The sequence below is a fragment of the Schistocerca nitens genome, chromosome 5 (genome assembly GCF_023898315.1).
Source record: "Schistocerca nitens isolate TAMUIC-IGC-003100 chromosome 5, iqSchNite1.1, whole genome shotgun sequence".
NCBI classification, from domain to species: domain Eukaryota; kingdom Metazoa; phylum Arthropoda; class Insecta; order Orthoptera; family Acrididae; genus Schistocerca; species Schistocerca nitens.
The window spans coordinates 814993164-815015487 of NC_064618.1; the positions used below are offsets into that span (position 1 = coordinate 814993164).

The 22324-nt window shown below is 42.7% G+C and overlaps 1 protein-coding gene across 1 annotated transcript in view; it reads left to right on the forward strand.

Annotated features, from left to right (window-relative positions):
* Positions 1-22324, forward strand: part of LOC126260737 (atrial natriuretic peptide receptor 1-like) — a 506740-nt gene that overhangs the window by 293683 nt on the left and 190733 nt on the right. The window contains exons 14-15 of the mRNA XM_049958075.1: positions 2312-2483; positions 14864-15019. Of these exons, the coding sequence (XP_049814032.1) occupies positions 2312-2483; positions 14864-15019 (328 nt within the window). The remainder of the gene's footprint in view (positions 1-2311; positions 2484-14863; positions 15020-22324) is intronic.

Consider the following 22324-nt stretch of genomic DNA (forward strand, 5'->3'; position numbering starts at 1 on the left):
AAGTTATGATCTGTCTGTTCTTTCATTGACGTCTCTGTTCACTGTAATAAGTTTAGTGTCTGTGTTTTGCGACCGCACCGCAATACCGTGGGATTAGTAGACGAAAGGACGTGCCTCTCCAATGGGAAACGAAAACATTTGATCGCAAGGTCATAGGTCAACCGATTCCTCCACAGGAAAACACGTCTGATATATTCTATACGACACTGGTGACGGCATGTGCGTCACATGACAGGAATAAGTTGTCGGCCCACCTAACTTGTACACTTAGCGAATGGGTAAAAAGATTCTTCTACCTTGCCCGATTTAGGTTTTCTTGTGGATGTGATAATCACTCCCTAAAAAGTGATGAAAACATAAGAGTTTGTCACATAAACTGAAAATAAAAAATTAAACTTTTCACTCGAGGGAAGACTTGAACCTAGGACCTCTCGTTCCGCAGCTGCTCTCGCTAACCACGGGACCACGACGCTGCCTGTCTCCCATTGTCCTTGATGTTGCCTATCTTCGCATGGACTACTCAGTTTGTATATTTTAACAATTTTTTTCACAGTTCCACACAACTTCTTCCTGTTTTCTCGATTTATCTGTGTTCAGTTTTTCAAGGCCTATCCACTGCGCCAACTTATAACTAAATCTGAGGGGGGTGCGATGGGGAGGTTCCCTTGTTAGTCGCATTTGTCCTGCATTGTCTTAGATTCATTTTAGAAACGCTGTATAACTGTCATTGTCGACACTGTACGGCAGCAACATAGTGCTAAAATTATTATTTCTATTGGAAGTGCAGATACTGGCCGTGATACATGCCGCTACAACGAAATTCCACAGATTCAGTCACAAAACTGATCTACATCTACATCTACATGGATACTCTGAAAATCACATTTAAATGTCTGTTAGAGGGTTCATCGAACCACCTTCACAATACTCTATTATTCCAACATCGTATAGCGAGCGGGAAGAACAAATACCAATATTTTTCCGTACGAGCTCTAAAAAAATTTCCCTTATTCCATCATGGTGATCGGTTTTCCCTATGTAGTTCGGCGTGAACAAAATATTTTCGCATTCGGAAGAGAAAATTAGTGACAGGAATTTCGTGAGAAGATTCCTCTCGCACCGAAAAACGCCTTTATTTTACTGATGTCCATCCCACATCCTGTTATCATTTCATTGACACTTTCCACCCTATTTCGCGAGAATACAAAACGTACTCCCCTTCTTTGAACTTTTTCGATGTCCTCCGTCAGCCCTATCTGGTAAGGATACCAGTACTTGCATCAGTATTCTAAAAGAGGACGGACAGGCGTAGTGTAGGCCGTCTCCTTAGATCTGTTAAATTTCCGAAGTGTCCTGCCAATAAAACGCAGTCTATGGTTAGCCTTCCCCACAACATTGTCTATGTGTTCCTTACAGTTTAAGTTATTCGTAATTGTGATTCCTGGGTATTTAGTTGAATTTACGGCCTATCGGTTTCACTATTTTATCGTGTAACCGAAGTTTAACGTATTCCTTTTAACAATCATGTGGATGACCTATTCCTGGGTATTTAGTTGAATTTACGGCCTATCGGTTTCACTATTTTATCGTGTAACCGAAGTTTAACGTATTCCTTTTAACAATCATGTGGATGACCTCACACTTTTCTTTATGTAGGGTCAACTGCCAGTTTTCGCACCGTACATATGTCTTTTCTAAATCGTTTTCCAATTTGATTTTATCTTCTGATGACTATATTAGTCGGTAAACGACAGCTTCATCTGCAAACAACATAAGACGGCTGCTCAGATTGTCTCCCAAATCAGTTATACAGATAAGGAACAGCAAAGGGCCTACAACACTGCATTGCAAAGGGCCTACAACACTGCATTGGGGAACGCCAGAAAGCACTTCTGTTGTACTCGATGACTTTCCGTCAGTTACTAGGGACTGTGACCTCTCTGACAGGAAATCACGAATGCAGTCACATAACTGAGACGATATTACATAGGCACGCAATTTCTTTACAAGCCGCTTGTTTGGTACAGTGCCAAAAGTCTTCCGGAAGTCTAGAAATACGGAATCAATTTTAAATCCCTTGTCGACAGCATCCAACACTTCGTGCGAGTAAAGAGTTAGTTGTGTTTCACAAGAACGACGTTTTCTAAATCCGTGTTGACTGTGTGTCAGTAGATCGGTTACTTCGAGGTAATTCATAATGTTCAAACACAATATATCTAGGCCTTTAGAAACATTACGCAGGTGTCGTGTCGAAGCGATTTGGGAAACGTTTGTTCCGTTGCTCACTGTAGCTGCTCACCTTTGGTTTCAGGGCATGAGCTACCTGCACGCGAGCGACATCCGCTCGCACGGCAACCTCAAGTCGTCAAACTGCGTGGTGGACAGCCGCTTCGTGCTCAAGATCACCGACTTCGGCCTGCACTGCCTGCGCGGAGGCGTCTGCGACGAGTCGGACGACCAGGACTCGTACGCCTACTGGAGCCGTGAGTACAGCAAGACAGGCAGCTGTCTGGCACCGCCGGCACCGGCTATCGTGTAGAGCTGTTTATTTCTTATTGCCGTAGCTCAGTTTTATTGCACATTTCATGCCGTAACAGCATTTCTTGTTCCACATAGAGGGAATTGCATATTTCGTAGTGTTCGTTGTGTCATTTGAATAAAAGAGAGAAGATCCTCCAGACAAGATTCTCAGAGCAAAAGAATTTTTTATGAGAAAGTTCTCAATTTAATATGAATAAAAAATTGGAAGCATAATCTCTGACGAGGGATTTGTTCCCAATTACCTGCCCTCCTTCTCGAGAAGTACATTACTGGACATTAAAATTGCTACACCAAGAAGAAATGCAGACGATAAACGGGTATTCATTGGACAAATATATTATACTTGAACAGACATTTTCACGAAATTTGGGTGCATAGACCCTGTGAAATCAGTACTCACAACAACCACCTCTGGCCGTAATAACGGACTTGATACGCCTGGGCATTGAGTCAAACAGAGCTGGGATGGCGTGTACAGGTACAGCGGCCCATGCAGCTTCAACACGATACCACTGTTCATCAAGAGTAGTGACTGGCGTATTGTGACGAGCCAGTTGCTCGGCCACCATTGACCAGACGTTTTCAATTGGTGAGAGATCTGGAAAATGTGCTGGCAAGGGCAGCAGTAGAACATTTTATGTATCCAGGAAGGCCCGTACAGGATCTGGATCATGCGGTTGTGCATTATCCTGCTGAAATGTAGGGTTTCGCAGGGATCGAATGAAGGGTAGGGCCACGGGTCGTAACACATCTGAAATGTAACGTCCACGGTTCATAGTGCCGTCAATGCGAACAAAAGGTGACTGATACGCCAGCATGGCGATGACGAATACACGCTTCCAATGTGCGTTCACCGCGACGTCGCCAAACACGGATGCGACCGTCATGATGCCGTAAACAGAACCTGTATTCATCCGAAAAAATGACGTTTTGCCATTCGTGCACCCACGTTCGTCGTTGAGTACACCGTCGCAGGCGCTCCTGTCTGTGATGCTGCGTTCCGTATTACCCTGCTGAACCCACCGATTCCATATTGTGCTAACTGCTAGTGGATCTCGACTAACGCGCGCAGCAATGTCGCGATACGATAAACCGCAATCGCTATAGGTTATAATTCGACCTTCATCAAAGTCGGAAACGTGATGGTACGCATTTCTCCTCCTTACACGAGGCATCGCAAGGACGTTTCAGCAGGCAACGGCGGTCAACTGCAGTTTGTGTATGAAAAATCAGTTGGAAACTTTCCTCACGTCAGCACGTTGTAGGTGTCGCCACCGTCGCCAACCTTGTGTGAATGCTCTGAAAAGCTAACCATTTGCATATTACAGCATCTTCTTCCTGTCGGTTAAATTTCGCGTCTGTAGCACGTCATCTTCGTGGTGTAGCAATTTTAATGGCCAGTAGCGTATATGAAGATGGTATCCGTTCTTTTGGACATGTCCGAAATAATAGATACCGTCTTCATATAGATAGTTAGGCTAATCGGCCATTGACCTTCTTCTGTGCGAGTGTATACGCGTTGACCGAACTCTTACGGTACTCGGTAAGATTTTCTGCCGCAAGTAATGAGTGTAACGAGCAGGGGCACTACGGATGTAGTGTGTGGACATTAAGTTGGGAATGTGTGTCTCCCGGGGAGCGTGCAGGGGAAAAATCCCTGCATTCGGAATATTCTCTCTGCACTCGGTGGCTCAGATCGATACAGCGTCTGCTATGTAAACAGGAGATCCCGGGTTCGAGTCCCAGTCGGGGCACACATTTTCAACTCTCCCCGTTGATGTATATCAACGCCTATCGGCAGCTTAAGGTCTTGATTTAATTATCCTCTCACTCTCGAGAAGTTTCTCAATGAGTGTCACGTGCAATGGCCAGCACAGAGCACACGCGTAAGTCTACATCTCACTCATCTCGCCCAGGCAGGAAAAGTATTCAATACAGAGGTGTCGAATTAGCATCAATGTGTTCTGAAAGAGTTGCGCTACATTTCGGTTTTAGTCTTACGTGCGGCAACAAATCAGTAAGACGATTACGGACAGTTTACGAAAATGCATTTTCTGGCGACGTTAAAGAATTTTCGAGATGTCGGAAATATTTTTGTTATTAATGTTTTCTGAGCAAAATGTTGAGGATACGTCACATTTTCATCTACAAAACCCCAAACTGGGACTGTTTGAGAGTTTTTCTAACACGAGACAATTTTAGAAAAGTATAACGCCTGAAGAGCGTGATTACAAGAGGGAACACACACACACACACACACACACACACACACACACACACACACACACACACACACACATAATCCACCGAAATATTGCAAGAAGGTGACGGAGCCACTTGGCTGATAATCCGACAAGATTTCATAGCTGAAATACGCCGAGAAAGCTTGCAGTCAAACATGACACGTAATGGTCCATTCGCACGTCAAGTACTTAATCCCTCACCCGCGTGCTTTCGTTGCGAGAAACGGATAACTAGCGTTGTAGTAAACGAGTTATTTACTTTTATCATACTCCTGCTTATTTCTAACTTGGCAAAATATTAAATTTATTGTGTGAGGAAACACAACGAAGAACATCTGAAAATGTCAGTGACGCAGTTGTGTGGTGTATACCTAAGGCTTCTCCTGTATCAATCTGAAAGCCTCGATCTGCGAACTAGCACTAAGATACTTTCAATTACACTTCCTTTGATAGCTAGCCCCCTGTTCTTTCATGGTTTCTGGAAAGTTTTTCCGCCAGTCAGATAATATTTTATTGTTAAACCTGTAGAAACGTCTACAGTTTTTTTTCTTCCGTATTTCATTTGGCTACGTATATCTTTCTTTGCCTTCTGAGCAACATAAATTCTGCCATTTTTACTACAAAAGTTCCGTAGAACTTAAGCTCACCAGAACCTACTCAGCTCGGAGTATGTTACAGGGCTAACTTCAAAAGACGGAGAATGTTTTCCGCTTGTGAGAAACTTCCCTAGTTTTGTTCATACGAAATAGGAGAATTTTCTTTGCGTTGAGCAACTTTCCTCCACCGTTTTACACAAGCTTACAACATTCTCAGGTGAAATGTATTCTCCGACCCGCTTTATTAATGTGAACCTCAGAATGTCTCTGAAATTCCGAGAACGATGTACATGCTCTGTTTCATTTACACAACTCATTAGTGTGTAATGACTGGTGGAACATACTTCGAGAACTTGTCTGTCACGTTTGTGTTCCTTTCACGAATGCCGTGAAGGCAAAAATTGCCGTTCTCTCTCTTCACGAACTACCATTATTCAAAAAATGTTCAAATGTGTATGAAATCTTATGGGACTTAAGGTCATCAGTCCCTAAGCTTACACACGGCTTAACGTAAATTATCCTAAGGACAAACACAGACACCCTTGCCCGAGGGAGGACTCAAACCTCCGCCGGGACCAGTCGCACAGGCCTACCGTTATTTACTATGTTCTTATCACCTTTAAGGGAGTCGTGCGATGGAAACCGTTGAATAGTTTTACATCGCAATATGAACAACGATGAAGATGACAAAATTGTCTGGGCACACTAGAGCTAAGTCCTTAGCATCCATACATTATTACAAGCACACGGGCGTGATTACAGTAGACAAAACGCGCGCGTGCGCACGCGCACACACACACACACACACACACACACACACACACAGTACTCACATATATGCTTACACTACAAATCTAATTACATGTCTGCACATATTGCTAAACTCAATTTCTAGGCCGCCTTTTTTCTGTCTGTATGTGAAGACCGATCTCAGGAACCACTCTAGGGATTTAGATACTGTTTTCACCAATAGACAGACTGATTGGAAAGAAAGGTTGTATGTAAAATTTATTAGCGATCAGTCATTTGACCGTAGACATTTATGACTACCCGTGCGAAGGTGGTGCGGTTCGTTAACACTTTCTAAAAGTTTCTTTACGAAAAGGAATGAAGCAATGAAATGTCTAAATCAGGGCAGTAGGGAAGTGTGGTAGATGATCTGGACTAAAATAGAGTTAGAAACTCCTCCTGCAACAACCTAACAGCTCCACCATAAATACCGTAGGTACTACGACACTCATCCCTTGGTCGCTTTAAATAGTGGACAGTTCCGCAGTTAGTCACCTCGTCAGAATGTAATATGTTTATATTAAAAGTTGATTTTCGGAAATACGTACGTCGCAGGCACTACAAAAAGGTGATTCACTCCTCCGGAGCAAAGAGCTACGTAATGGGCTTATATACTGCAATGAGGTGGACGAGTAATAAATACATGACGCTGTTTCTGTTACTGGCAGGTGAAACTAAACCGGTGGATAATTGGTTGTACGGACCGCAAATTGTTGTTCCTTACCTCCAACCACACATCTTCCCATTGGTGAATTAGTCTGCTTGGTTTTGCAGCCTGAATGTCACATTTTTCAGCCCTCCTCTTTTTATTTAACTTACGTTTAGGGCACTGAAGTCCTCTCTTATACAAAACCAGTGTTTTACACGTACAACACTTTTTACATCATTTTTGCGGGAAGAAAAACTATAATTTTAATCTAACACGTAATTATGAACTGACAGTATTAGAATTAAAAATCATTTAAAACAAAATTTCAATTCATAAAATGCCACTTGTCATAATAGCACTGACAAAGAACTAAGAGTAATAATGCTAGCGTTACTACGGCGACTGATAGGAATAATGATAAAAATACTTGTTTTGTAAATGAAACCATCTCTTCCTTTTGCGACTCAATTTATTTATCCCAGACACGTTTCGGCGTTTTCTTGTTCTAAGGCACCATCAGTGGGACGAATCGCTGATCTGCGTTTCCTCTCGTCTGATCTGGAGGTCGCACTACCACTTTATTACTGACATAGAAGCACAACATTACGTTCTGACCGCCTTCACACTGTTCACCATGTTTCTCCTTCTTTTTTGTGGTGTACTATTTTTCTTTTGCCACTCGATATAACTATTTCGTCGGACACTGCTTTTCACAACGTAAATATTGCAACTCCATTACGTTTCCAACCAAATAGTTATATCGAGCGGCAAAAGAAAAATAGTACACCACAAAAAAGAAGGAGAAACATGGTGAACAGTGTGAAGACGGTCAGAACGTAAAGTTGTTCTTACATGTCAGTAATAAAGTGGTAGTGCGACCTACACATCAGATGTGAGGAAACGCAGATCAGCAAATCATCCTACTTGTGATGTCTTAGAACAAGAAAAAGCCGAAACGCGTCTGGGATCAATAAATTAAGTGTCAGTAGGAAAAGGCGGTCTTATTTACAAATCAAGTATTTCTATGCTTGCTGCGGAGGATGGCCAGGCTAACAAACATGTTAATGATAAAAATAGTCACAGTAGACGGTAAAAAATACATTATTGGGTGCACAAAGGTGTATTTCGACATCATCTAGATATTAGCGAAATGTACTAATATCCCTCCCACAGACACTAGAAATAATAGTCCTCATGGACACGGAATAATTCAAGAATATGAGGCATATTTTCGTTTAAGAGGCAATTAGCGAAATACGCAGATGTGCAACTAACACCATCGTATCATCAAACAGAAAGTCAGTTTACAACTTTTATTTCCTTTTATCACGTTACTGCACTGACGATGAAGTGCAGAAGTCAGATGTTATATAGCATTCGTGTTAGTTCAGATTATTCAATGGAAAAGAACTTGCCCAGGAATAAATCCTTTAGGGTCATATTAAACTGAATTTTATTGGCACTTAAGCTTTTTATGGTTGATAGTAAACTATCGAAAGCGCATGTTCCTGAATGATGGAGACTGTTTTTGAACCAAAGTAAGTAACTCTCAATCTTTATTTCGGGTTATTCTTATTTCTAGTATTGATTCCATGAACTGAGCTGGTGGTTTGGAAAAGAGATATGTTATTAATGACAAATTTCATCAACGAATGAATAGATTAGGAAGAAGCAGTTATATCTACGGTCCTCTGAATAGATCTCTGCAGGACTTTTTTGAGTTCCAAAAAATAATTCGTATTACACGTTTCTGGACTCGAAAGTTTACCTCACCGTAATGCAACCTTAAAAAATGATCGTGTGTAACACTGTGAAAAGGATGTAAGTGAAGTGTGTTAGCTTTTTTAGTTTTTAATCACATGTGTCTAACAACACCCGTATTGCAAATAAAGACGTTTTTGGGCATTTCAGCATTTCTGTGATATGCCTCTCCCAACTACGTTTATTATCAGCTTTCAATATTAAAAATTTAACACTGTCAACCTCTTCTATCTGAGTGTCGTCATATTTTTGACATATGCTGCTAGAAATCCTCTTACGAGCTTTGAACGGCATATAATGCATCTTTTCTAAGTTTAGTTGGAAAGAATTAATCAGCAACCATTGACTGATATTCATAGAAGTTTCATTTACAGATCTTTCACAACTTTTACTTCATTTGCCATATTGCACTGTTTGTCTCATCTGCAAACAAAACCAACTTGCCACCTGATAATGTTACTGACGAAATGTCATTAATACCCACTGATTTACACAGTCAGATGCCTTTGACAGATCACAGAAGGTAGCAACAGCCTGTAATTTATTGTCTAACGAGCGAAGTACACTGTCGCTGTATGTGTTAATAGCCCTCTGTGTGCTACAACCCTTTAGAGATTTGTGTTTAACTCTGAGCAGATATAACTTATGGTCAGATGATTAAGAAGCTACTTGTGTACTACCTTTCCTAAAACTTTCGAGAAATCTGATAAAAGTAAACTTGACGGATGTTTGATCGTATTTCATTATCCGTATCTCGTTTTCTATTCACAGTACACACTTCAGCATATGTCAGTAAATCGTAAATGTTTAAGCGATAAATGATTGGCTACATACATACATTAACATGTTACGAAACTGAGAAAAAAACGTTCATTACTTAATTTTGTTAATATTTTACCATAACCACTTGAATTTTTCGGTTATGAAGACCTTATGATGGACCTCACTTTTTCTTGTTTGTTGTTGGTCTAGTCATATTACCGAAATTATTTGTACTGGCTGGAGTTTTCATGACGGCTTCTACTGAATATGAGAACTGCAGCTTTTAAGTAATTTTGTAAAATGGTTGTTACAAAGTTTTACAATACCTTGTACTACACACAACTATTAGCGATGTGTCACTCACTCTTAAAATTATCTGCTACTCTTACCTGCTTTTACGGGACTGCTTCACTACCCCAGTTTCGTCTTTGATTTTTTACGTGAAAGGACTATCCTATGGATTTACTTTGATGTCTGTATTAGTACCTTAAACATTTTGCAGTACATTTAGTACTGAGCTACAGCATCCATATCAGAGCTGCTTCTAACATATTGTTCCCATTTGTCCTGCACGATAACTTTAATCTGTGAGTAATCCGGGTCTCTTTTACTGACTTTGGTTTAATCTTGGCTACTTTTGGTAGCAGCCAGCTGTCAAATAAAGTGAGGAGTTTATTAGAAATTGTGTTGCAATTTTCATTCTCAACGTGAGCAATGTATACATAATTCCAGGTCATTTCTGTGAAGGTACTTTTAAAATTAACAATTTCTGTAGTAAGGACACCTTTACAGTGCTGTGATGGGAAGTTACAGCATGCATTTTCGTGCACCTTGTCGAGTGTTTAGCATCTATTACACTTTATCTGAGATATTCAAATGGTTCAAATGGCTCTGGGCACTATGGGACTTAACATCTGTGGTCATCAGTCCCCTAGAACTTAGAACTACTTAAACCTAACTAACCTAAGGACATCACACACATCCATGCCCGAGGCGGGATTCGAGCCTGCGACCGTAGCGGTCACGCGGTTCCAGACTGAAGCGCCTAGAACCGCACGGCCACACTGGCCGGCCTGAGATATTCCAAAAGCCGTTACGGTTACTGATCCGTCATTCTGTCCCTAGTAGTCACCATTATTCAGTCGCAGTGCATTACTGACGCTGACTGACATCTCATTCACGTACGTATTTTTACGATAGACCTTTATTTGTAGAGATGCTAGAGTCTAGAAACACCAATACCGTCTTCCCGTTCGTAACTACCCTTTGCATCATAAGAAAAAGTCCCCTCGACAGCCTCATCGATGTTACTCTGGGCATCGTGGGTGAGAGTGTTGAACCTTAGTATCCTTTTCAGGCTTTCGCCTCTAGTCTCCCCTGTAACAGAAGTTAAATACATTTGTTATTCCTTTTTTAAATAATGGTATTCTCTTTTTATGGGCTGTAGGCCTTTACTGAAATAGGAAAACTTACTCCGGAAGTTAAAGTTTTTCCAAAGCTGAAAACTTGTTCCAAGCTACAACACAGCCATGGACCAAGGAGCTTGTTAATCCTGAAACTTTCGACCTAGGTGCTTGTTAATCCTGAAACTTTCGACATCGTATTTAATCATCTACATGTTACATTATTAGTCTACTAGAACCATTAATAAGAAGGGGAATCAAATTAAGAAGAAGTACTATCAAAAATGCAGTTACGTGTTAAATACATTTTGAAACAATTCTAGATACACTATATTCCAGGTACAACATTGTCCCCTGCTGAATTAAGTAACTACCTACGAATGTGTTTATAAAATCTGCCGTTTTGCTTTCTTCCCTAGTAGCAGAGAAGTAGAGAGTTATGTTCAAAAATGGTTCAAATGGCTCTGAGCACTATGGGACTTAACATCTATGGTCATCAGTCCCCTAGAACTTAGAACTACTTAAACCTAACTAACCTAAGGACATCACACAACACCCAGTCATCACGAGGCAGAGAAAATCCCTGACCCCGCCGGGAATCGAACCCGGGAACCCGGGCGCGGGAAGCGAGAACGCTACCGCATAGAGAGTTATGTACTCTTAGGTTATATAATTGTAGGGGAAATCGAATGAAAAGGAGGAACATGGAACAAAATACGTAACTAGTCTGTTAATTGTTTCTAAAGTTGTTGCCATAACTGTTAATACATTTTTTCCACTGTGAGACGGGACGATGTTTGGTTTGTGATATGTTTGATTTGTGGGGCGCTCAAATACGCGTTCATCAGTGCCCATGCAAAGTCCCAATGATGATGAAATTATGAGGGAAACAAAAAGACCCAGTCACCGCGCGGAGAAAATCACCCACCCCGCCGGAAATCGAACCCGGGAACCCGGGCGCGGGAAGCGAGAACGCTACCGCATAGAGAGTTATGTACTCTTAGGTTATATAATTGTAGGGGAAATCGAATGAAAAGGAGGAAAATGGAAGAAAATACGTAACTAGTCTGTTAATTGTTTCTAAAGTTGTCGCCATAACTGTTAATACATTTTTCCACTTTGAGACGGGACGATGTTTGGTTTGTGATATGTTTGATTTGTGGGGCGCTCAAATACGCGTTCATCAGTGCCCATGCAAAGTCCCAATGATGATGAAATTATGAGGGAAACAAAAAGACCCAGTCACCGCGCGGAGAAAATCACCCACCCAGCCGGGAATCGAACACGGTACCCCGTGAGCTAGAAGCAACGACGCTAGCGACTTTTTATCTCGTTTTTTTCTATATTGTCCGTTGAATTTGTTCGGGATGGACGTCCGATGGCATCAGTTTAGGTTCTTCGTTGATCCAACCACTCAGTTTTTTGCTACAGAGGGTAGCTAACCCTCTGACTGAACACGCTGAGCTACCGTGCCGGCTCCCCTAGACCACGAGCTGCGGACGACGATCAGTCCCTTCATGAAAAAATGTTTGCGTTTGCCCACGGAACTGTGATTGTACTTACAAGAGAACCTCCCCATCGCACCCCCCTCCGATTTAATTACAAGTTGGCACAGTGAAAAAACTGAACACAGATCAATCGAGAAAACAGGAAAAAGTTGTGTGGAATTATGAAAAAAATAAGCAAAATATACAAACTGAGTAGTCCATGCGCAAGATAGGCAACATCAAGGAGAAGGCGAGCTCAGGAGCGCCGTGGTCCCGTGGTTAGTGTGCGCAATTGCGGGGCGAGAGGTCCTTGGTTCAAGTCTTCCTTCGCGTGAAAAGTTTAAATTTTTATTTTCAGACAATTATTATCTGTCCGTCCGTTATGTTTTCATGACTTTTTGGGAGTGATTATCACATCCACAAGAAAACCTAAATCGGGTAAGGTAGAAGAATCTTTTTACCCATTCGCCAAGTGTACAAGTTAGGTGGGTCGACAACATATTCCTGTCCTGTGACGCACATGCCGTCACCAGTGTCGTATAGAATGTATCAGACGTGTTTTCCTGTGAAGGAATCGGGTGACCTATGACCTTGCGATCAAATGTTTTCGGTTCCCACTGGAGAGGCACGTCCTTTCGTCTACTAATCGCACGGTTTTGCGGTGCGGTCGCAAACCACAGACACTAAACTTCTTACGGTGAACAGAGACGTCAGTGAACGAACGAACAGATCATAACTGTGCGAAAATAAAGAAAGTAAACTTTTCACTCGAGGGAAGACTTGAACCAAGGAGAAGTTGTGTGGAACTATGAAAAAAATAAGCAAAATATACAAACTGAGTAGTCCATGCGCAAGATAGGCAACATCAAGGAGAAGGCGAGCTCAGGAGCGCCGTGGTCCCGTGGTTAGCGTGAGCAATTGCGGGGCGAGTGGTCCTTGGTTCAAGTCTTCCCTCGCGTGAAAAGTTTAAATTTTTATTTTCAGACAATTATTATCTGTCCGTCCGTTGTTTTCATGACTTTTTGGGAGTGATTATCACATCCACAAGATAACCTAAATCGGGTAAGGTAGAAGAATCTTTTTACCCATTCGCCAAGTGTACAAGTTAGGTGGGTCGACAACATATTCCTGTCATGTGACGCACATGCCGTCACCAGTGTCGTATAGAATGTATCAGACGTGTTTTCCTGTGAAGGAATCGGTTGACCTACGACCTTGCGATCAAATGTTTTCGGTTCCCACTGGAGAGGCACGTCCTTTCGTCTACTAATCGCACGGTTTTGCGGTGCGGTCGCAAACCACAGACACTAAACTTCTTACGGTGAACAGAGACGTCAATGAACGAACGAACAGATCATAACTGTGCGAAAATAAAGAAAGTAAACTTTTCACTCGAGGGAAGACTTGAACCAAGGAGAAGTTGTGTGGAACTATGAAAAAAATAAGCAAAATATACAAACTGAGTAGTCCATGCGCAAGATAGGCAACATCAAGGAGAAGGCGAGCTCAGGAGCGCCGTGGTCCCGTGGTTAGCGTGAGCAATTGCGGGGCGAGTGGTCCTTGGTTCAAGTCTTCCCTCGCGTGAAAAGTTTAAATTTTTATTTTCAGACAATTATTATCTGTCCGTCCGTTATGTTTTCATGACTCTTTGGGAGTGATTATCACATCCACAAGATAACCTAAATCGGGTAAGGTAGAAGAATCTTTTTACACATTCGCCAAGTGTACAAGTTAGGTGGGACGACAACATATTCCTGTCATGTGACGCACATGCCGTCACCAGTGTCGTATAGAATGTATCAGACGTGTTTTCCTGTGAAGGAATCGGTTGACCTATGACCTTGCGATCAAATGTTTTCGGTTTCCATTGGAGAGGCACGTCCTTTCGTCTACTAATCGCACGGTTTTGCGGTGCGGTCGCAAAACAGACACTAAACTTATTACAGTGAACAGAGACGTCAATGAACGAACGGACAGATCATAACTTTGCGAAAATAAAGAAAGTAAACTCTTCACTCGAGGGAAGACTTGCGCCAAGGACCTCTCGTTCCGCAGCTGCTCACACTAACCACGGGACCACGGCGGTCCTGAGGTCACATTTTCTTTGATGTTGCCTATCTTGCACATGGACTACTCAGTTTTGTATATTTTGCTTATTTTTTTCATAGTTCCACACAACTTCTTCCTGTTTTCTCGATTGATCTGTGTTCCGTTTTTCAAGGCCTATCCACTGTGCCAACTTATAACTAAATCTGAGGGGGATGCGATGGGAAGGTTCCCTTGTTAGGGGTGCACCTCTTCGTCCGAAGCAAACTCATAGGTAGAAATGTCTTTCTTCAGATCTCCAAAAATATTGAAATTGCACTGAGAAAGATCGGGAAAGGAATCAGTATCTTTCGCCCTTTATGTATTTTCGATATGCTTCTATGTTTTCAACTAATTCTTCACAAACAGCAGACATTGTACTCATTGAAATGATTTACAGACCAGTGACGCTGGGCATCTGTTATAGTTTCATGTTCAAGAGAACTATTACCCGTGTTAAGTGAATCTGTGTGGGTTTGTTCTTGGAAAGTTAATTTTACCGTACTCCATAAATCACTTAGCAACAGTTTCTTTGTTGGTGTACCAGGACTCCTTTGGACGGCTCCAGAGCTGCTTCGGATGCCGCAACGGCCGCCGGAGGGCTCCCAGAAGGGAGACGTGTACAGCTTCGCCATCATCGTCCACGAAATAATTACCCGGCAGGGGCCATTCTTCGTCGCCGACAAACATTATACCCCAAGGGGTAAGTAGAGATAAAAATCGTTTCATTAACACAGTTGACACTGTTCTATTAAAACTTCCTGGCTGAGAGGCCCAGGTCGATATATATAAAACAAGGCATTTCTGCCCGGAAATTCCACCAGAAGTAAACCTCGGTCATGAAAGCCTGCATTAAATAACAATAGATACAATTCACAAAAAGGTATCTTTCCAGTAAATGTTTTTTGCTCGCCAAGGCATATGTCAGTACTGTTTCAAAGGTTACCATACGGCAATATAAATAATTGCTCATAATTTCCTCACCGATAATCTCATGAGAAGTACCTGCAGTGTGGTGTTCCTACAGTTCATTTGTATTACCATTACCTCAGGCCAACGTATTCTCTTGATCTATTTCTGTACGCTTATAGAAGTTTCATTATCCCTTTACTTGCCACATACTTTTTATTTAGTGCATAGCATTTAATTTCTTGTATGATCCTGGTGAACAGAATACTGGAAAACGATCAGGTATGTTTTGTACGAGTACGTTCAAACAATTTATCTTGCGTTACATGCATGTGATACAGAAAGCTAATTAGATGATTAAAAAATAAAGATTATTTACATCGTATATTTAATGGCATTTCAGATCTGTAGTATACAATTACGTTATTAGACGTTTACAGCGATCAGTCACTATAACATAAACCGTGACTTCACCTGTGTGAAGCAGAGCTCAGCATGAGGTACTGTTCATTCGACTATATTTTACCAAATTTATATATTGTGTGGCGCCGTGTTGATGTGTTTAGCTTCAGTTGACGAGCGTATGTTGTACAGTTTGGCATCTTATAATGTGATATTAGCAAAATAAGTCACAAAATTCATTTAACCGAAGTAAATTGTGATTGAATAATTTTAAATTATACGGGTTGTATCAATTGCCCCTCCCAATGATGCTTTATGCAAATGACAATATTGTTGTCGGCCTTGAAAAACCACGCAGGAGATATTAATATTCTCCAGCTCGCTAAGCGCAAACTGTGCTACAGACGAAATGAAGAGGAACATTTTATAATAAATTTAATATTGTTACTTGTCGTGCTGGGATACGTTTTCGTCAGGGACTATATAGTTTTCGAATTAGTCAAGAAAAAACGCAGGAAAGTGACCTGTACACAGTCAGATCCCAATGGTTTGGGTACCTGATGTGTTTTTCATGGCACTCTCTCCTACCACTGTGAAAAAATTTGCGACTGCTCGAATTAGTTCCCATATTCGGCCTTTTTTGGTCTTCATTGACTCACCATGTTTCGCCACCGGCTTAGCTGAGAGCTAAAAATGGTAAAATTGAAATTTGTACAAGTTTTACCGAACAATTTTGTGAATTTTAGCAACATAAAATAAACAATTACTTCACTGCATTTGAAAAGCCTTCTGACTAAGAAACTACTGTGCTTGGAAGTGTTGCGTTTGGATCGAATTGTCAACGTAATTAGTTTTAGCGTAAAGTTTGCAAAACTTGTTTCTCCTTCATCACCTTGAGGAGCAATTAGCACTGTTAACAAAATAGCTGACTACGCTGATGTGGTAGTACCCCTGTCGATAAAAACCAGAAGAGGTCGATATCGAGGGTAGTTCGAAAAATCGATCATCTTTGTACACTGGTAGGAGGGAGTTCCACGAACAACATACTAGGAATGTGAGAGATGATTGTGGAGGTGCGGGTGCGTTTGAAGGTTACTTTTCCACGTTTTTCTTGGATAATTTGGAATGTGTGCGCTACAGCAAGAACGTAATGCTGTACCAAGTTTAACTAATTTAAGTTTCCTAAACAAAGATCACGTTGATTTTTTCTCTAGGACTGATAATCTGCGAGTAGCAAGCGGGTGTATATGAAAATATGGTTTCTGAACGCCAGGTATGTCATAGCGGGATGCATAAAACTACTTCGGTAAGGGCCGCTGAATAAACACTGCATACGCGAGTGAGTGCTGCATATGAACTTTTATATAAAGATGCACCCACTTTTTTGTCATTTTTTATCACATACACAGCAATTTATTACGCACACCTAGTTCTGATAAGTTCATATAATATTATTCACGAGTTACAGGCAACTTTTATGGGTTACCTTGAAATACGATTCCTTGTAAGATGAAACATTGTTACCATACAGTTCACGAGAAACCAGTTAAGCTTAATTTAGGCGACTACAGTATATTTTTAAATTAGAAAGTAAATTGCGCAGTGAATACTGTAAGTATTATGTACATGGTACATGTTCATTTTTCCCGATTTATCCAACAGCCGAATATGGAAATGCTTTTTATCAAAAACCAAATCGTACCAACAGCAGCAGCTACAGAAGATATTTTGTTACTGCGGCCAGCTCAAGTTTTCGCAAATTTTTACCAAGCACAGAGAGTTCTGGAAGTTGTAGGGCACTGAATTTTTACTCTTTAATATGTTTGCACTGCTTTAAACCGCCCGCTATTTTTAAATTGGTAGTATAACCACTTAAATGCTATGGTTACATCTCGTACAGGGACTGAATTATCTTATTATACTATGGAACATTTTAATGAAAGTGTTCCACGCCTACTCTAGATATTCATTACGCAATCCGGAATACTATCTTCGTTAGTAAATATTTGCATACACCGGTAGATCGATTATATCCTTCTTTTATTTTTATGGTGTGCGTGATCTACAAGCCCTATAGTGATTGAATCACCCTTTCCAGGGATGGCGGCAGGCGAGGTTTCTCTGTCACCTAAATTTAGAGGTGGCAGACCCTTCTGACACCAAATACACAGGCTGGAAGTGTGAAATCGGATGCGGTGTAGTAGAGAGGAGCGGTGGGTAGATGCATGGTGATCGTCCGAAGTATCGTCATGCAAACATCGTTGTTAAAACATCGTTCATCAACTACAACAATAGTGTTATAGGTCATCTGCTGTTGCTTGTCTATATAATTTAAGTGACGATGCGAGCAGCCTTCTTAGGCTGTTTGCGGATAGTGCTGTCGTTGACAGTCTAGTAAAGTCATCAGAAGATCAAAAGAAATTGCAAAACGATTTATAAAATATATCTGTATGTTACGACAATTGGCAGTTGGCTCTAAATAATGAAAAGTGTGAGGTCATCCGCATTAGTGCTAAAAGGAATCAGTTAAAATTCGGCTACACGGTAAAACAATCGAACCTAAAGGCCGTAAATTCAACTAAATAGGTAGGAATTACAATTACGGACGACTTAAATTAGCAAGAACACTTAGAAAACGTTTTGGGGAAGCCGAACCAAACACCGCGGATTATTCAAAAAATGGATCAAATGGCTCCGAGCACTATGGGACTCAACTGCTGTGGTCATAAGTCCCCTAGAACGCAGAACTACTTAAACCTAACTAACCTAAGGACATCACACACATCCATGCCCGAGGCAGGATTCGAACCTGCGACCGTAGCGGTCGTGCGGTTGCAGATTGTAGCGCCTTTAACCGCTCGGCCACTCCGGCCGGCCCGCGGATTATTGGCAGAACTATTAGAAGATGCAGCATCTCTACTAAAGGGACTGCCTGCACTGCGCTTGTCCCTCGTCTTTTGGAGTACTGCTGCGCGGCCAGGATCCTTAGCAGACAGGACTTACGGAGTACATCGTGAATGTTCGAAGGTGAGTAGCACGCTTTGTACACTCCTGGAAATGGAAAAAAGAACACATTGACACCGGTGTGTCAGACCCACCATACTTGCTCCGGACACTGCGAGAGGGCTGTACAAGCAATGATCACATGCACGGCACAGCGGACACACCAGGAACCGCGGTGTTGGCCGTCGAATGGTGCTAGCTGCGCAGCATTTGTGCACCGCCGCCGTCAGTGTCAGCCAGTTTGCCGTGGCATACGGACCTCCATCGCAGTCTTTAACAGTGGTAGCATGCCGCGACAGCGTGGACGTGAACCGTATGTGCAGTTGACGGACTTTGAGCGAGGGCGTATAGTGGGCATGCGGGAGGCCGGGTGGACGTACCGCCGAATTGCTCAACACGTGGGGCGTGAAGTCTCCACAGTACATCGATGTTGTCGCCAGTGGTCGGTGGAAGGTGCACGTGCCCGTCGACCTGGGACCGGACCGCAGCGACGCACGGATGCACGCCAAGACCGTAGGATCCTACGCAGTGCCGTAGGGGACCGCACCACCACTTCCCAGCAAATTAGGGACACTGTTGCTCCTGGGGTATCGGCGAGGACAATGCGCAACCGTCTCCATGAAGCTGGGCTACGGTCCCGCACACCGTTAGGCCGTCTTCCGCTCACGCCCCAACATCGTGCAGCCCGCCTCCAGTGGTGTCGCGACAGGCGTGAATGGAGGGACGAATGGAGACGTGTCGTCTTCAGCGATGAGAGTCGCTTCTGCCTTGGTGCCAATGATGGTCGTATGCGTGTTTGGCGCCGTGCAGGTGAGCGCCACAATCAGGACTGCATACGACCGAGGCACACAGGGCCAACACCCGGCATCATGGTGTGGGGAGCGATCTCCTACACTGGCCGTACACCACTGGTGATCGTCGAGGGGACACTGAATAGTGCACGGTACATCCAAACCGTCATCGAACCCATCGTTCTACCATTCCTAGACCGGCAAGGGAACTTGCTGTTCCAACAGGACAATGCACGTCCGCATGTATCCCGTGCCACCCAACGTGCTCTAGAAGGTGTAAGTCAACTACCCTGGCCAGAAAGATCTCCGGATCTGTCCCCCATTGAGCATGTTTGGGACTGGATGAAGCGTCGTCTCACGCGGTCTGCACGTCCAGCACGAACGCTGGTCCAACTGAGGCGCCAGGTGGAAATGGCATGGCAAGCCGTTCCACAGGACTACATCCAGCATCTCTACGATCGTCTCCATGGGGGAATAGCAGCCTGCATTGCTGCGAAAGGTGGATATACACTGTACTAGTGCCGACATTGTGCATGCTCTGTTGCCTGTGTCTATGTGCCTGTGGTTCTGTCAGTGTGATCATGTGATGTATCTGACCCCAGGAATGTGTCAATAAAGTTTCCCCTTCCTGGGACAATGAATTCACGGTGTTCTTATTTCAATTTCCAGGAGTGTATTATCGAGAAATGGGGGAGACAGTGCAATGGACGTAATACAAGATTTGGGTTGGACATCACTAAAACAAAAGCGTTTCTCGTTGCGGCGAGATCTTCTCATGAAATTTGAATCACCAACTGTCTCCTCTGAATGCTAAAAATATTTTGTTGACCCCGCCCTACATAGAGTGAAACGATCATCATAATAAAATAAGGGGTATCAGAGCTCGCACGGAAAGATATATGATCTTTATTGTCAGCACGCTGTTCGAAATTGGAATAACAGAGAATTATTGTGAAGGTGGTTCGATGAACCTTCTGCCAGGCACTTACGTGTGATTTTCAGAGTATCCCTGTAGCTGTAGGTGTAGATTGTTAGGCTGCCCAATGCAGAATCACGCCATGGTCCAGCGCGGATGAAATGGATCATAGCAGCAGGAGAGTCCATCCACGCGAGCAGAGGCGTGAAGCAAGGAGTTCGCCTGCACGAGCGATGGCGGCAGAGTGGCTGCTCGGCCCCGGGCTCGAACTGTAGATCTCCAGGCTTACGAGGCCAGCAACAACTGAGATAGGCCTGCAGGTGGCGCAGCAGTTGGGGAGCGCCAAGTCCATAGCATTGGTCTCAGTGCCAAAGCCAGGGACGCAGCTAGCAGGTGACTTGTTGGCCCATGTAGACCATTGCATGTTCCCTCTCGGAGTTTGGCAGACTGCAGTGTTTCCATCTAGGAATGAGGAGTATTTATACTGGTTTACCTCGTCCTTGTATTGCTAAAGCATCGCTTCCTATCCCGTAAGTTACAATAGATGGGACTTGAAACAGTGAGGTTGCGCTTCTGGTCCCTGTGTCTGGCCGCAGCATGTGATATGCGCCTGGACACCTTGCACTATACTTACTTTGTTCAAATAACCTAAGGGAAAGCAGCTGGGTGACTTCGACTACCACAGATATTTAGACAAGTGCACTGCCTGGCATCTCAAAGGTTTAACTGCAGCAAGTAAGCGCTGTGCAATACAATTTTAAACCTCGGTTTTGATAGAATCTCCGGAGAGCTAACACTCGTACACACTGTAAGCACTATCGCCATCACAAACCAAAGACGACCGATGTCAGAAGTCATCAATAGTAAAATTAGTAATCAGCAGCTGAAGTAGCATTAACTCTGTCACTCTGTTTTTTGTCGAGCGAGAGAGTTCGATTCCATGCAGAATTTGAACAAAAACCACAATCTCGGTTTATAAGGTTACTTGCCAACACGACTTTGATACCTGCGCTTTTTTTCAGATATGTCGACGTTACTGTAGTTGTTTGATCTCATAAGTGAGAATTTAAACTACTTTTTAAAACACTTGAACTCAATCCATCCAAATATTTGTTTAAGATAGAGGTGGAAAAGGATGGATCTCTTCACTTCCTTGATGTGTTAGTTAGAGGGAAGGTTGATAGTACGCTGGGACTTGCCGTTTCTAGGAAGCTTACTCACACCGACTCGTATCTGCAGAATAACAGTTGTCACCATCCGGCTCAACGTCAGGGGTTACTTCGTACTTTGGTCCACAAAGCCAGTGTCACCTCGGACCTTGAGAGTTCGTCATCTAAGTTACCACATATCGAAGTTACATTTCGTCAGAAAGATTACAATGAAAGACAGATCAGACGTGTGTTGCGCTATCGATCAATTGTGCAACGGGTGAGTGACGATAATACCGACGTAGCACAGACGTCTAAGGCCTTTCTGATTTACGCAGGGACCATTTCGAACAGGACTGGTCGTATTTGCCGGAAATTTGATGTGAAGTGTGTTATTCGATCACTGTGTAACATCAGTTTCCTTTTATGTTCCGTGAAGTATGATGTTGGTTTGCATAGTTGGGGTTTCTGTTGTATTGTTTGCAGTTGTGACATTTCATATATTAGCCAGACTATGAGGACTGTGGAACACCGGTGTACTGAGATAACGCAAACACACGCTTAAATCAGCCGAGCAAATTCGGTAGCACTGCAGAATATTGTCTTGGTATCGATCATCCTATGGAATGTAAGAACACGAAGATTCTGCCATGCACCTCCTGCTATTGGGATAGTCTTACTAAGAAATCTGTTGAAATTAAATAGCAAGTAAACCTATAAATACAAATGGTGGTTTTTGTTTACATTCTGCATGAAATAGAGCTCTCTCCATTGTCAAAAAACAGAGGGACAGAGTTAATGCTACATCACACGTTGTTTATTAATTTCACTATCGACAA